The sequence below is a fragment of the Dicentrarchus labrax genome, unplaced genomic scaffold (assembly GCF_905237075.1).
Source record: "Dicentrarchus labrax unplaced genomic scaffold, dlabrax2021, whole genome shotgun sequence".
NCBI classification, from domain to species: domain Eukaryota; kingdom Metazoa; phylum Chordata; class Actinopteri; family Moronidae; genus Dicentrarchus; species Dicentrarchus labrax.
The window spans coordinates 17094965-17112599 of NW_026136707.1; the positions used below are offsets into that span (position 1 = coordinate 17094965).

General features: G+C 38.7%; 1 protein-coding gene across 7 annotated transcripts; it reads left to right on the forward strand.

Moving 5' to 3' along the window:
* Nucleotides 1-7559: 7559 nt before the first annotated feature.
* On the forward strand, nucleotides 7560-12836 carry LOC127366918 (uncharacterized). Of its 7 annotated transcripts, XM_051406363.1 has the most exons (12): nucleotides 7560-7592; nucleotides 8341-8402; nucleotides 8762-9044; nucleotides 9259-9422; nucleotides 9590-9872; nucleotides 10087-10250; nucleotides 10418-10700; nucleotides 10915-11078; nucleotides 11246-11528; nucleotides 11743-11906; nucleotides 12074-12356; nucleotides 12571-12836. In XM_051406363.1, exons 1-12 carry the CDS (start codon nucleotides 7564-7566, stop codon nucleotides 12743-12745), a joined length of 2337 nt encoding a protein of 778 aa, XP_051262323.1. In that variant the 5' UTR covers nucleotides 7560-7563; the 3' UTR covers nucleotides 12746-12836. The 7 variants fall into 7 exon arrangements, with proteins under 7 accessions (XP_051262323.1, XP_051262328.1, XP_051262324.1 ...); XM_051406368.1 differs by lacking the exons at nucleotides 11743-11906; nucleotides 12074-12356; XM_051406364.1 differs by lacking the exons at nucleotides 11246-11528; nucleotides 11743-11906.
* Nucleotides 12837-17635: the final 4799 nt, after the last annotated feature.

A 17635-nucleotide genomic window follows, 5' to 3' on the forward strand; every position in this document is an offset into this window, starting at 1 on the left:
TACTGATATTCATGTGAGGTGATTGTCGACAGGACAGAGAACCATGTCTTCCATTATAATTGTTCAAAGGCATTCAAATGATATGAACCCACTAAGCACTTTTGATACTGCAATGAAAAGCAGTCCCAATGATCTATTGTTAATATTTGACTGAAAATAAAATAAAATAACAGAATTTTAAAAATGTGGATTACAGATTTGTAGATCATAACATAGTATAAAATAAAATGGTTTGAATGGTTGATTTTTAATGGTTACAAAAGATGTTTCAGCTATTGAATTCTAGACAGACTGTTTACAGTATCTGTCTGGCTGGGACACTTGCTGACAGACCTCACCATTCCCAGACTGCCTGTCTATCTCACTGTAATTATGCTTATCCTCTTTTGGGGTGACCCCCGCTCTCCTAGCCACATTTGCCCCTGAAATCTTTATGGATCCTGAGTTGGTTGTCATGGAAACAAGGAGTACGCCAGGCACATGGTCCCCCCTTTGAATACAATTAATATGCAGCCTGATTTATCCCTCTTTCTTAGGAGGGGGTGCAGGGAGGGGTGGGAAGAAGGGGGGTCTGGTAATTGGGGTAAGAAAAAAAGAAGGCACGGAAAGGGGAAATGAAATTAGCAGTTTTTTTAAATGCATCTGAATTTTAGGGTTTGAGGATGTGAAGCAGGCTGGGTGTATGGATGGACTGATGGGGAGGGATAAAAGAGGATAACGAAGGGGAATGGAATGATTTTAAATAAATCTTTAGCTCCTTGCAAAGATTTTTTCCCCTCTCATTTTGGAACTGTGACAGTTGTGACAATGCAAGGGTGGGTGGGAGGATGGTGAAAGGACAGAGGGAAAGATGTATTGTCATCCATCTGCATCTACACGATTCTACAAAAATCTGACTTTTTATCCATAGCTTTACATATTAAATGCGTAGCCATAGAAATAACTGGACAGCTGCAAATTGAAGAGGATAAAATAATTTAGTCTAGGTCAGTTTTTCAAGAAGACAAGAGAGAGAAAAGTACATATTTGCTATGGTAAAAGGGAATATAATCTGGGGCATATTTGGTGTTATATTTGGAAATTAAACCTCGAAAATACTGTGTGTAAAGACACAATGTGAGAGTCCTTCAGCTGCAGCAGAGGGCTTGATCTTACAAAGGGGCCACGACACGGAGAGAGCAGAGAGGGAGAAAAGAGAAAGAAGAAGAAAAAGAGAACATAAGGAGAAGAGAGAATTAGCAAAAAGGAGCAATTCTAATGAAAGATGGGTAAAAGAAAGAGAGATAGATATATAGATACAGAGAGTGAGAAAGAGAGTGAGTGAGAGTGAGAGAGAGAGAGAGAGAAGAGGGAGTGTGAGCCAGGTGACAGCCACACAGAAGCAGTCGGGTGGAAAGAGCCAAACGTTGGAGCCAATTAATTCCCTCCACATGTTTTGAGACAAAAGCCTGTGCACTTGACCCTCCTGTGAGTGGAGGGAGGAAAGGGATGGGTGTAGGCATTAGGGGGAGGGGGGCTCGAGGGTGTGACAAACTGTAGAAGGAGTAAGCGGATCAAGAGGCTAGAACAGAACGATGGAAGACGGAGACAAACAAATGGAGGAGAGAGTAAAAAAGAGGCAGTGCGGGGGGGGGACAGAGAAAACATGAGCATAGAGGAAGGTACAGATACACAGGAAGAAAATAGGGAATAGAGTGAGAAAGAGACATCAATAGTGAAATGTGAGGAAATGAGGTGCAACTTGTGTCAGGATTTAGGGAAGGTCTCTGTATGAAGGTTTTTAGAGGTTTTTATGTAGTCTTTATTTTTCATTGCTGTAAAATGTGTGAGCTTGGTTTTTTGATATTTTGTACAGTGACAAATACCTTGGAACTTAGACTTAGAGATTTCACCACAGAGGCACGTCCACTTCCTGACAAAAACTCAGCTAGCCTGCAAGAGCATGTTGACACTCCACGATGTTTTAAAATAGAGTAAATATGCTACTCCCAAATGACTTGATTTGAATGTGCTGGACCATGACTAGAATTATAAACTGTAGGGATTGTAGTTTAAACAGTACTATTTGTAAAAAGGGATGGAGGCCATTTTCCACTGGCCCTTTTAATGCAAATGTTTGGTTTTTTTTGTCATAGGTGTGACCATGTTACTAGAGTAGAGTGCCCCATCATAATCAAAATTATCTCAAGACACTTTTCAAATGGAGCAGGTTGTTACGTGTGTGTTTTGCCTCTGCTCTCTCCTGTGTCCTGTTCCAGGTGCTGCCCTCCCCTCCTGGTCAGGCACACCTGCAGTAGTTTAACAATCAGTCTGATTGCTTTAAACCTACCTGGACGGACGCAGACGAGGCCAGTGGGCCAAACCACCAGATAGTGTTGTGTTGCTGTCGGGTGTGAATCAGAGCTCTGTGGTGCTCGTTGTGTGCGTTATTACTCCCTCAGTGGAGGGACAGCGTTATTCATATTTATTTGTTCTATCAGTGGTTTGTTTAGTTTAAATGGTTTTTCACTTCCTTTCAAGGATGCACCAGGATGTCCATCCACACCCACTGTATATGTAATGTTAGAATGTCGGATATTGACATTAAACAAGTGTCAAAGTGTCAAATACCCTAATGAGGTAAACGTATGTAACAGTAATCCCTATCAGCAAAAAGCTCATCAGACAGTTACAACCTTGCCAACATGTTTTTCTACTTAGTTAGTTTCTCAGTCATCGATTTCTTTATATGGTTATCTGCTCCAGGCAGAGCATGCCCACAAAGTACAGTCTGTTATCTGACTGCTCTGCTGAAGTTTTTTTTTGTCTCACAGAGAGTGCTTTTTTGGTTAAAGTAAAGTTACATATGTTCTGTTTTTTCCTCTGATGTCTTCTCTATCTGGGATATACAGAGTTGACTGATGGACATGTTAGCCTGACTTGTTGCGATCCGCTAACCGCTAACTGCTGCTAATTGCTAATGGACTGGGAGCTCGAGACAACTGCGCTCCCGGCGTTCCATAGTGTCATGGACCCGCCCCTGTCTGTGTCTCTCTGTCTTTGTGTATGATTGAGGCTGGGATTTTCCTTCCTGTCCCTTTTGCATGACATTATTAGAGCTGTAAATTTATTTGGTTAATTCAACTCAACTAATATGTTTGGGATGGAAATGCCATTTAAAGGTTAAATATTTAGGATAATCTGTTGGCAGGAAAGGACTATAATATTTGTCTTGAACTAGACTAGAACAAATAGATTCAAGAACAGCTTCTTCCCAAAACCAACAACCACTCTGAACTCTCACATGCACTGCTCTTAGTTCAACCACCCCAAACCCCGGACTCTCTTCAGTCACTATTAAACACTGTACTGTGCAATACCATTCAATGTGCAATATTCCACACCATAATGGGCAATATATATATAATATATAATGCGCAATATATATATATTACACTGTATATAGCACCGTATTTATTTGCAAATGTACACACTCCTCACGTCCCTTTGTTGTAATTATTACTTCATGACATGTCCTGTGTTTATATTGTGTATATATTTTGGAAATGTACACACTCCTCAGGACGGCACACCATACCTCCCTTTTTTGTATTATCTCTTCATGTCCTATGTTTATATTGTATATACTTTGATAATTGTACTGTTTTTTTGCACTGCCATTGGAGTTGGCTATTTAATCTCATCATACATGTGTACAGTGATAATAAAGGCATGCTATTCTATTCTTGTTTCTCCTTTGCACTTGGAAGGGGAGGGTGAGCAAGGGAAACACTGGACCTTAAAAAGTTTGAAAAATACAGGAAAATGTATTTTGAAGAATAAAACCTCGGCTAGACTCCTGCTCCTGTATTATTGTACCATGAAAAGAGAGGAATTTGGGCTGGTGATTTGGATGACTGATGCTGCCTCCAGGCTTGTGTGTGTGGAACAGCAGCCAGGGTGACAAGGAGAGTGAGGAAGAAAGATACAGACTGAAGGAGGTTTAAAAAAAAAAATCTGGGGAAGACGGAAAAACGCAGGACAGACAATATAAGTCCTGTCTTGTTCACAAATGGTGTTGCTTTATTTTCACAATTAATTATCCACAAAATGTACATATTTATAGAACATATTTATTAATGCACATCTATGATACTATGCAGAATAATGTTCTGTTCCCACCAAAGGTGAAACAAGTATTCACCTCGCGTTACTTGCACAAATATCACTCAAAGGATCATTTATATTTGATGTAATCTGTCTTACAACGGTGATGTGAGCCTAAAATAAACGGATAAAAAAAGGATGCCGAAGTAACTACATTATGATGCCGATTTGGGTTTCTGTGCAAGATGACAAGCAAACAACTTTTAAAATGTTTGTTTTCTGAATGGAGTTCCGATCGACCACGGCTATTCTAGCTTAGTTCATAGTAAAGTAAAACCGACAGCTGGAATCAAGTAACACACACATATTTTCAGCAATCACCAGGTAGTCCATTTTCCTCTCTTAATTTTCCCTAAGCAATCTCCTTTTCTGTCCACTCTCTGTATAAATATGAAGTAGTAGACAGGCTCTCCACTTGCCAGTAAACATCTACAGATCAGAACAGGACCCGATGTGACTAAGGGTTTTTATTCCTCCAGAAGTTCCAGCTCTGCCCCCAGATTTCTTCTGCAGAGCTCCCTGGGCTCAAGCAGCTGTCTGTGGGTCAGCAGCCCTGTTCCTCTGCTCCTTCCCACACAAAACTCGAAACACCAGTGATATGTGCGACTTTTTTGCTCGAAGTTCAATATTTTCAACTCAACTCACCATTCGTCGGGCGCAAATTTTCGTCTATTTGCATCTTTGTATTGACTTTGTATGTAATCTACTTGCTCCAAGACTTTGATTCCCCTTGGTGGGAACGCAGCATAAGAGTAAGAGTTTTGTGGGCCTCAATAAATAAATACTAAGGTCAATCCTGACTCTGGACAGTCTGTACTATTTAAGGTTAATGCTATGGAACCTAAGCACAAACATACTCCATAGTACCTAATTTTCCATTTCCCTTCCTGTCTCGTCTATTTATTTTGTCGTGGCTTATGCCTTTAATGCAACCAGTGGGAACGCCTGCCACACAGATTCTGGAGAAGCAAAGAAGTCAAACTCTATTCATTATTATTAACTATTCAGTTTCTTGTGTGCAATAGTGTCAGCTGGACCAGCTGTTGAAAGTGTTAGGTAATGATATATTAACAGGCACTGCTATGTTCAGTCAGTCACATTTTTTGAACAGCATTAGTTTTTCTGCACTCCTAAAGAGGAGGGAGCAGCAAACTGCTCACCTGAAGACTTTTTTTTTTTTTTACATTTCCCTTTTAAAAGTGATTTTTTTTAGGAATTATAGTAAAGCTGGAACCTTGTACATACAATTGTTAAAGTACTTTGCTGCTCAGCTGAGCCAGGCGTTGCTGGTTGTGGATGAGTGGAAGCAGAGAACATCAGTATTCAAATCTCTGGAAAGGAGAAATGAAAGACAAACAACTTAAAAAATTACTGATCTAAAAAAACAAAAATAAAGTAAAATAATCTTTGTGGGCCTGATGGCAAAGGACAAATTCAGTGTTTTTCTTAATCTCTATCCTTTACCTTGTCTTTGTCGCACCAAAAAGCTAGAGGAGAGGAAAGACACATGCTATCAAAAATGATTGGAAGAGAAAATCCTATCATTTGATTGTCTGAGAGATTGCCTCCCCCCACTTCCACATGCCCAACACCCGATTTTAGGAACTTCTCTCTGGAAAAATAGACTGAAACAAGTACTCTAGTGAGGGGAGGCAATCTGGTACTAGAGATGTCATTAAAGGGCACCTAAGAGCAAACGATTGAGCAGAGAGTGCTTCCCTGGAGAGCCGGTGTGGAGTCTGTTCTTTCACTGAGATTCCCTCTTAACACCCCTCTTTATCCTTCTTTCTACCTTACTTCAGTCAAAAATGTAATGTCTTCACAGATTTAACAAATGCATTTTAGTAGCATTATAGCACCCCTTAAGACTGTATCTCTTAGAGATCTCTTCTTGCTGGAGAGAAAACTCCTCACTTAACACTTAACTTTCTGTTAATCAAACTTGCAGAATAAACATCCTGAACTTAATGAGTTATAAGTACTTCTTATCTTGTAAAGACACATTTGCCCACAAAAAAGGACACATAACAAACAAAAACCCAGTAAATTATCTAATAATTTACAGAAATCATCAAATTCTGACCCTGGCTTTTTATTACTGTGAATACACAGATTGCCGGAATATCTCGTCAATGGCGAAAGTATTCTGTCTTAAATTATGGAAAATCTTGTTAACAATGAAACTTATTCTTTACTAAAGTTTAAAATAATGTCCAAATATACATCACCAACATCAATTTCCAATTGCGTGTGATAATTCCTGTGTAATAGCGTTTCCAAATGGTAACTGAGCTTTTGACCAGGGACCAGATGGTGTGTACATTAACCATATCACACACCATTTTATTACTGTCCCCTCTTCTAACAAGAGGTTAAGTACTCAGAGAGAGCAGTCACTCTAGAGTGTGTCCCTTATGGCAGACTGTCAGGCAGTCTGTGGCCAGAATAATGTCTGACTGACTTAACTGCTCTCTAACAAGGTACTGTGTCAAAGTGTCACAAGGAAATTGAGGTTATTATTATTATGTGGCTGGGCACTCACAATATGAACAGGAATCACATGTGACCAACTGTATGCAAAGAGCAGAATCTACAAAGATATTTGTTGGAAAGCAAATGCAACATACACAAAAAGACCAATTCAAGCATTAAGACACATCAGACCTACAGTAGGCAAGTCAGGTCAGCAGACTGTGGCATCATTACAAATACAGGCCTGACCTACTTTAAGTTCCTTTTATAGTGAGCATGTGGCTTGTCACTATAGAAATGCACCAATACACACATACATGCAGAGACGGACATGTAATGCAAGGAAGAGGAATAAACAGAAACAGGAAATTAGTTAAGAAAGAGTGTACATGAGAGGGATCGAATAAGGGGAATGAAAAGAGGGAATGGCAGTTAGGATATAAGTGTGTGTAGAAACACATGGGATAATAGAGAAGGTCAGGCAGCAGCAGCATTGACAGAGCAGAGGGAGAGCTGGGGAATTTTGCAGCTTAAATAGACCGCCAGATTTGGAAGGATGTGGTTGGTTTTAGATTATGGAGAGTGATGCATGTCATGGGTGTATAGCAGTGTAGCTTGAGTTGACTGCCTGAATTAGCTTGCAGGTGTTGCTCCATTTGTTGTGATTTGTAACAGATATATTTCTTCTCATATGTCTGAAGCCATGTACTGTATGTAGTTGTGCCAACTTTGACCCGAACAGACTCACAGTGTGCCATTTGAAAAAGTAAACAGCAACATCACATCTGATCCAGCAAAAACAATATACTTATATATATATTTGAAGAGGGTGGATAAAAAGGTCCAACCTATTGACCAGGATAATCCTTAATCAAACAGTTGTCAATCACGCTCTGTAAAAGAGTATAAAAGAACACATACATATGTACACCTACAAGACAACAGATGCTACCACGGTGCTTGAGAGATTCCAGGTAGGCCTTGGGTAGAAATACTGATCAACTGTATTTTTACTTTACTGTCAACCATATCTAATTTTTTGTTGGTAAAAAAGCTTGATAATGACAAGATTTAATCACATAATAAATACGTTGATAAAAACAATGAGAATGGCTTATATTAAAGTTTTGTAATTGGTTATTATATGGTTTCAAATTTGAGTGTAATAAGCAGTTTGAAAAGGACAGAATATTGGATTGCATTCATCAAAGGTGAGAAAAATAAGATCAGACTGAGAATGAGGATGTGCAACACAATGAAAGGTTGATAAAATACCTACTGTTCCCAGCAATGGTGCTAAAATATTGATTTAATTTTCTTACACATATTTCATGCATAGTAATAATCTTTGTTGTATCTGGGTTATACCTTGTTAGTCTTGATATTTATAAAGAATAGCTTGCTGAAATTCTGCTTTGCATGTTCCAGCAAAAAGAAAGAGAAAAAAAAAACAACAACTTGTATTTATAATGTTGTATGGTACACAATAACAATACATACTGATACTCAAGTGATACTATTTTGAAAAACCTTTGCAATAATACTAGTATAATAACTTAAATAATGTCTTCAAGTAATTAAATTAGTCTAACTTGTATAAAAAAACAACATATATTTGGGTATTGTATATGTATATGTGTGTGCGTAAATTATGCATGTCTTGAAATCAAGATATAATAACACAACAGTCTTCCATGTACATTTGGTTAATGTTCTACACAGGATGATGACTCTAGCTGTGGTAATTGTCTTGGCTGTTTTAGGACGGACAAGTGGTCTTTTTGGTGAGATTTTTCTAATTATTTGTTCAATTTAGTTGTTGACATTTCCCTAATGAAGTCTAATTTTAGTATTTGATAACCTAAAAAATAATGTAAATACATCAATAATATTTTTTATTTAAACAACAAAATTAAAAACAAAATCATGCATGCTTAAAATAAATGTGCCTCTTGTAGCATGTTGATATGCAGACAAACATTTTTTCTTTGTATAGATAAAAGTTGTTTTTACAGTAGTCACAGTGACAGTTAAATCAATTATACTGATGGTCGTTTCTTTCGCAGATTTGGTAAAATAAAAACAAATAATTCTGTGTCTTCCTCAAACTATCTTTAATACCAAGTTTTGTAACTTTGTCCAGATACAAATATTGCCAGATTTGGAAAAGTCACTCAGTCCTCCCTGTATGGGAATGCTGTCCCAGAAAGGGCCATTGATGGAAATCGTGCTAGCAACTGGGGACAGGGATCCTGTACCCACACAAAGCAAGATAAAAATCCATGGTGGAGCCTGGACCTCCTGAAGACTTATAAAATCAACACTGTTACCATCACCAACAGAAGAGATTGTTGCTACAAAAGGATCAACGGTGCTGAGATCCGCATAGGAAATTCTCTCAATAACAATGGCAACGATAATCCCAGGTAACAGCCCCATCTGTCTTATATTTGGTGTGGCAATTAACATTGGTTGTTGTGTAACTTACCAGAAAATGTGTGGTCTAGATATACTTTCCAAACAGAAACATACTTTTCACCACAATATGATGATCAGTATCACAATACAACTATTGGTGAGATACATACATAGAGTTTGTCTGGCAACATGTACTCATAATTATGTTTTCTTTTTCTTCAGATGCACTGTGATCTCATCTATATCACCTGGGACCTCCAAAACCTTTAAGTGTCATGGAATGGAAGGCCGTTATGTAAGCATCGTGATCCCTGGAAGACGTGAATACCTGACACTGTGTGAGGTGGAAGTCACCGGTAACCCTTCAAGTAACATTGCTCCAATTGGTAAGTTGTACCAAATAAAGTGTCTAATAGATGACATTGAGGTAATATTCAGATGAGATGTTTCATCAGATATCCTCACTGCCTGTTCTTTGATCAGGTTAACACACGTAATATTTCTGTGCCTGCCTCAAAATACCTTTTATAACAGATTTTGTAACTTTTTCCAGATACAAATATTGCTAGATTTGGAAAAGTCACTCAGTCCTCCCTGTATGGGAATGCTGTCCCAGAAAGGGCCATTGATGGAAATCGTGCTAGCAACTGGGGACAGGGATCCTGTACCCACACAAAGCAAGATAAAAATCCATGGTGGAGCCTGGACCTCCTGAAGACTTATAAAATCAACACTGTTACCATCACCAACAGAAGAGATTGTTGCTCCAAAAGGATCAACGGTGCTGAGATCCGCATAGGAAATTCTCTCAATAACAATGGCAACGATAATCCCAGGTAACAGCCCTATCTGTCTTATATTTGGTGTGGCAATTAACATTGGTTGTTGTGTAACTTACCAGAAAATGTGTGGTCTAGATATACTTTCCAAACAGAAACATACTTTTCACCACAATATGATGATCAGTATCACAATACAACTATTGGTGAGATACATACATAGAGTTTGTCTGGCAACATGTACTCATAATTATGTTTTCTTTTTCTTCAGATGCACTGTGATCTCATCTGTATCACCTGGGACCTCCAAAACCTTTAAGTGTAATGGAATGGAAGGCCGTTATGTAAGCATCGTGATCCCTGGAAGAAGTGAATACCTGACACTGTGTGAGGTGGAAGTCACTGGTAACCCTTCAAGTAACATTGCTCCAATTGGTAAGTTGTACCAAATAAAGTGTCTAATAGATGACATTGAGGTAATATTCAGATGAGATGTTTCATCAGATATCCTCACTGCCTGTTCTTTGATCAGGTTAACACACGTAATATTTCTGTGCCTGCCTCAAAATACCTTTTATAACAGATTTTGTAACTTTTTCCAGATACAAATATTGCTAGATTTGGAAAAGTCACTCAGTCCTCCCTGTATGGGAATGCTGTCCCAGAAAGGGCCATTGATGGAAATCGTGCTAGCAACTGGAGACAGGGATCCTGTACCCACACAAGGCAAGATAAAAATCCATGGTGGAGCCTGGACCTCCTGAAGACTTATAAAATCAACACTGTTACCATCACCAACAGAAGAGATTGTTGCTACAAAAGGATCAACGGTGCTGAGATTCGCATAGGAAATTCTCTCAATAACAATGGCAACGATAATCCCAGGTAACAGCCCCATCTGTCTTATATTTGGTTTGGCAATTAACATTGGTTGTTGTGTAACTTACCAGAAAATGTGTGGTCTAGATATTCTTTCCAAACAGAAACATACTTTTCACCACAATATGATGATCAGTATCTCAATACAGCTATTGGTGAGATACATACACAGAGTTTGTCTGGCAACATGTACTCATAATTATGTTTTCTTTTTCTTCAGATGCACTGTGATCTCATCTATATCACCTGGGACCTCCAAAACCTTTAAGTGTAATGGAATGGAAGGCCGTTATGTAAGCATCGTGATCCCTGGAAGACGTGAATACCTGACACTGTGTGAGGTGGAAGTCACTGGTAACCCTTCAAGTAACATTGCTCCAATTGGTAAGTTGTACCAAATAAAGTGTCTAAAAGATGACATTGAGGTAATATTCAGATGAGATGTTTCATCAGATATCCTCACTGCCTGTTCTTTGATCAGGTTAACACACGTAATATTTCTGTGCCTGCCTCAAAATACCGTTTATAACAGATTTTGTAACTTTTTCCAGATACAAATATTGCTAGATTTGGAAAAGTCACTCAGTCCTCCCTCTATGGGAATGCTGTCCCAGAAAGGGCCATTGATGGAAATCGTGCTAGCAACTGGGGACAGGGATCCTGTACCCACACAAAGCAAGATAAAAATCCATGGTGGAGCCTGGACCTCCTGAAGACTTATAAAATCAACACTGTTACCATCACCAACAGAAGAGATTGTTGCTACAAAAGGATCAACGGTGCTGAGATTCGCATAGGAAATTCTCTCAATAACAATGGCAATGATAATCCCAGGTAACAGCCCCATCTGTCTTATATTTGGTTTGGCAATTAACATTGGTTGTTGTGTAACTTACCAGAAAATGTGTGGTCTACATATACTTTCCAAACAGAAACATACTTTTCACCACAATATGATGATCAGAATTTAAATACAACTATTGGTGAGATACATACATAGAGTTTGTCTGGCAACATGTACTCATAATTATGTTTTCTTTTTCTTCAGATGCACTGTGATCTCATCTATATCACCTGGGACCTCCAAAACCTTTAAGTGTAATGGAATGGAAGGCCGTTATGTAAGCATCGTGATCCCTGGAAGACGTGAATACCTGACACTGTGTGAGGTGGAAGTCACTGGTAACCCTTCAAGTAACATTGCTCCAATTGGTAAGTTGTACCAAATAAAGTGTCTAAAAGATGACATTGAGGTAATATTCAGATGAGATGTTTCATCAGATATCCTCACTGCCTGTTCTTTGATCAGGTTAACACACGTAATATTTCTGTGCCTGCCTCAAAATACCGTTTATAACAGATTTTGTAACTTTTTCCAGATACAAATATTGCTAGATTTGGAAAAGTCACTCAGTCCTCCCTCTATGGGAATGCTGTCCCAGAAAGGGCCATTGATGGAAATCGTGCTAGCAACTGGGGACAGGGATCCTGTACCCACACAAAGCAAGATAAAAATCCATGGTGGAGCCTGGACCTCCTGAAGACTTATAAAATCAACACTGTTACCATCACCAACAGAAGAGATTGTTGCTTCAAAAGGATCAACGGTGCTGAGATCCGCATAGGAAATTCTCTCAATAACAATGGCAATGATAATCCCAGGTAACAGCCCCATCTGTCTTATATTTGGTTTGGCAATTAACATTGGTTGTTGTGTAACTTACCAGAAAATGTATGGTCTACATATACTTTCCAAACAGAAACATACTTTTCACCACAATATGATGATCAGAATTTAAATACAACTATTGGTGAGATACATACATAGAGTTTGTCTGGCAACATGTACTCATAATTATGTTTTCTTTTTCTTCAGATGCACTGTGATCTCATCTATATCACCTGGGACCTCCAAAACCTTTACGTGTAATGGAATGGAAGGCCGTTATGTAAGCATCGTGATCCCTGGAAGACGTGAATACCTGACACTGTGTGAGGTGGAAGTCTCCGGGACAGAATCAGATGATGACATTGAATATGCCTGCAACTGAGATTCCTCATACTCATGTATTCATTTCCATTGCCAATTCCTGCTTGTGTCTGATTTCTTTTCTTCAATAAAATGTCTCAATTTGAGGTCAATCACTGTTCTGTCACGTTTAATTGATGTCAGATGGAAATGGGTCTAGAATAATGTCAAATAAAGTAAATGTACTTTAAAATTTTACTCCTGTGAAGAAGATGTAGGGTAAAGAGAAAAAGACAGATAAAGATGCACAGCAACAACTATACTAGAAGAAATTACTACTAATAATGATGATGATGATGTTACCAGCAACAGCCATAACAATGGTGAATGTAATAATAATGATGCTAATAATAATATGACTAATAATAATAATGATGAATGATGAGTAATTAATAATAATGATAATAATAACAATAATATTAGCAATGGTGTTCAAGCAGGACCACAGTAGCAGGCATTGATTTGTTTACTGAAGGTATTACACAGTGAAAGTGAGAACAGTGATACCATTGACAGTATATATAATAGACAGCGCTTCCGGGTCTGAAAAGTGAAGGAAAGTCCGAAGTGTCTTAAAACCTGGATTTTATGTAAAGGCCAGCAGGGGGAGTGCCATTCACCATTGGCAGCTGGTTTGTTACAGTATCAGTCGGTTAGCTGGGGAATAAAAGGGGCAAATTCACTTAACATTCACTAAGCATTGTTTTCCCGACAACAAAAATATATTGCCTAACTATTTTGAAAGCTCCTACATTGGTGAGAAGAAGCAGTTCATCCACTCAAGACAGGTTTCAAGACACCATCCTGCAATGCTGCTCAGTCCCCAGTCTCACAGAGAAATTTCTTATTACACTCTTGCCTTTGAGATACACCCCATTTATGTTCTCGTGGGCTAATGTCAAACAGCCACCAATGTTCTTTTTTTTCCGTAGATTTTTATATTTCTTTGCTTCACCCACATCTCACCATCTCTCTTGTCTGTCCCTCCTCCTGTACCACTGTATAACTGTAGCACATATGTCAGAGATATTCTCTGGGCATTTCTACCATGAGATATGACACATCATCCATCAGTCTCACAGGCAGCTATACTTTCCAACATGGACGCTCCATCACTGGGCCACTGTCAGAGGGGATCGGTAGTTGTCCACCCCCATTTCACACACACACACACACACACACACAAATACACAAACACGCATGCGAGCACACACACAAAACACACACACACACACACACACACACACACACACACACACACACAAACACACACACACTTTTCATGCCTGCAGAGGTGTCTTGGATATAACAACTTGCTGTGGAAACCTTTCTCCAGGATAGATCAAGGCTTCATTGGGGCCAAATAAATCATCCAGTCAACGGGGGGTAGAAGAGCTGGGCTGACAGCCCCACGTCCATGCAGCCTCTGATTTTTAAAAAGTTCTGCAAGAACAGAAGGAAATTCAAGAGTATGTCATACTATGTTTTTGGAAGACGATGAATTTCAAATGTACCAAGAGCTGCTTGTGTCATTCTGGTGCCCCAGGGCAAATATTGACCGTCACCACTCTCCCCCCAAAAAAACAACCATAGAAGCAAACAGTCACAGTTGTTATCCTACTTCACTTGCAAACTTTGCTTGACATATACCCATGACTTTTAATGTTTATAAATTCACTTATTACAAATATTTTGTGTAATCAATCAAATAAAAACACACAATTGCACTTGATATATTGATGCAATGATCATTCTTTTTTTTTCATTTTGATTTCCCATATGGTTGTACAGGGGACACTAACCATTCAGTAGGTCACAATATAATTTAAACTGACAGCTGAATGAAAATGATTTATTAAGATAACATACCCTACTTTGTACTATAGCTTGATTTAACAGCCTCCCATAATAGTTTGTAGTGTCCATGCTGCTTTGCTTGATATCCAGAAAGGAGAAAGAGGAGTTTCATTTTGTAACTGTTGGCAGCGAGGATTAGACAGGATTTGGACACCCTTTTTTCATCCCAAGCATGAACAAAATCCAAATACAGTTTTCAACGAACTGCAGCACTTAGAGACATCTTATGTCAACAAATTGTTTCTGATATAGATGCAACAGCTGCCCTTTTAACTTAATTAAGAAAGAAATACTTAAAATGTGGTCTCCTGGCATGTCCATTTACGTCTACAGCCTCTTAGAAATCACCACCATTGCAGCTTACATGCACAATGTCCACCAAGGATATTAAGTAATTAAAATTCCATTAAGTAAGCAAGCCTTAGTTATCAGTTGAACCATTTGCCGTGCCCTCAGCTGTCAATGCTTGTTTTCTTGATGCTGTTTATCCTTTACAGAGTCAGTCCCATCCTACAATGCCTTTGTAGTTGACCAAGAGGGAGACGAGGTGCTTACCTTGACCCTCATCCAACATAACAGAGCATGATAGAGTAGACTTTTTTACTTTCTATAAAACATTTTGGTCATTTTGGATACAGGGGTGGGTGCAGAAGGACAACAATTTGTATGATTTTCTTTTACGAAACAGTAATTTGATGGTAAAACGTTTTTATTCCAAGTCCCTTTTATACTGACTTATTTTTCATGTGCTTAGTCATTGAACAAGAAAATTAGTAACTATAGTACTGCCCTACAAAGGCAAAATACCTAAACTTAATTTTGTAGATGCGTGCAACAACAATTATATGTATTTATCAACACAGCATGTGATAGCATGATCTTGAATGTTCCAAAAATAACAATAATCAAGGCTTTTTGCCTTTGCAGGGCAGAGCAGCTGTGGTGGTCAAGTCAGGTGGTGGTCAGACTTGTAGTGTATTCAGTACATAGCATTTGGTTGATGTGCCTTTCCATCACGTTTTCCGTCGCTTTTTTTGATCCCCTGAGTGAAGGGATGAGGTACCAGGGGAAATCTCCCATCTAACCATTAGTACTTTGTGCTCCACCTACCATTTAATCACTCTTTGGAAGACTGGACATCAACAAAATACATCTTCGTTCTGTAGCTTACGTGTTTGTGTGCACACATGTTGGTGTATGGTTTCCTTGGATGTTTGAATTAAAAATTTTTTTTACCTCCACCAAGGAGGGTATGGTTTTGGTGACGTTTGTTTATCATCTTTATCATCATTTGTTTGTCAGAAATTTTGGAGTTGCTCCAAATCACAACGCGGATACACAAATTATTTTTCATTTTCGTTATATAGGTCTATTGTAACACTGGTTTATATGGTAATATAAGCTGAAGCCATTGTAATTTAAGTGAATGGTGTGCAGGGACTCAAAAAAACACAACAGCCACCTCAAACATCACTGTAGGAACAAAACACATTGGAGGAGGTCATTTCTTTCTGTCTAGTTTATTTTGTAGTTGTTGTATATTCATTAAGTGGCTATAGGTCTGCTTGCATATGTATCTGCCTCCTTGTTCATATTTGTGGCTGCCAGTTGATTTGTGCTTCTCTGTACAATATATTGTGTGCGGTGATCACTAGACAAGTGAACCTCATACAACAAAATTTGGATCTGTCATGTTGAGCAGCACCTTTGTGGTCTGTTATGTCCATTAAATAAAGAAAAAGAAAAATCAACCTAAAAAATGTTTTCATGTTGGGTAAGAAAAGATCAGATAGAAAGTCACAAAGAGAAAGAAAGAAAGAGAGAAAGATACACAGGAGAAAGCAAGAAAGATGGTCTCTGAAGGGGTAAAGCGATCAGTCAGTTAGTCACTACGCACATTGCTAAGAAGCACTTCCATCATCTATGCTCACATACATTTGTAAACATATAGGAACGTACATTCAAACTGACACACAAGCACCCAAACACCTTTTTCACTATACACAAAATACACTGAGGAAACATGTACTCACACGCACGCATCCACAAAGCCATCAGAACAAGGTCAAGCCTGACAGCAGGCAGATGAAGAGCCACTTAGGGGACCTGTCTCTTGTCTTTATCCTGTGTCTCCCCTTCGAGAGCTATATGCTCAAAGAGCTTATTGATAGGAAATAAATGATGAAGTCATAGTAGCTTGCAATGTCAGGTGGAAGAGAAATGAACAGAATAAGTGTTAAGTTAGAGTAGAAAAGTAGAACATAATTGTGTGAAATTACAATTAATCAAAGAATTAGGGGATAATTAGTCATGCTGGGTGTCTTTGGGGGCTGTGGTCTCATCAAAGTGCCATAAACCAGCTTGAAAACTTAAGTAATCCAAGTATAAAGACATGTAATCACATCTAATGTCATGCAGAAATAATATAAAATGGAGAGTGGAAGAGGCAATAACCCAATAAATTGTATGCTAATGCATACAATGCACAAAATACAGCACAATGGAGTACAGATATCCAGATTAAGTTTGATTTAGAGAATTACACTGAAAAGAGAAAATAGAATAAATAATGTTTGACTGCAACATAAAACCCTAAATCAACCTTCCACCACACCCAAGGCACACAGTGCCCGAATAAACTCAAGCTGGAAATGAATGCTTTATATCATCAGAGCTTAGAGGAGGGATTGGAGATTCTATGTGTTCGATATTGTTGATTCTGCTCCATGGAACAGACCTATCACCTCTGAATACACTGGAGACCCACTGGTTCAGTGCAGATTATAAATATGCATGGGAATCAATACATATTTGGCAGTGGGGGAGAGAAAAATTGAGAAAAACACAGGAAGAGAGCAGAGGCCCTGGAATGTTCATCTTCATTTATTACAGTCATTTATTCTCTTTCTCTCTCTTCCCTTTGCTACGCATGTACACAAACTCACTTCCCTGCCCATGCATACACACACACACACACACACACACACACACACACACACACACACACACACACACACACTGGCAAAGACACACATATGAATGCACAGCAAGAGAG

Coding starts and splice junctions, on each gene's coding strand:
- LOC127366918 (XM_051406363.1), top strand. CDS start 7,564: ATGCTACCACGGTGCTTGAGAGATTCCAG. Junction 9,045..9,258: donor AATGGCAACGATAATCCCAG/GTAACAGCCCCA, acceptor CTTTTTCTTCAG/ATGCACTGTGATCTCATCTA. Junction 9,873..10,086: donor AATGGCAACGATAATCCCAG/GTAACAGCCCTA, acceptor CTTTTTCTTCAG/ATGCACTGTGATCTCATCTG.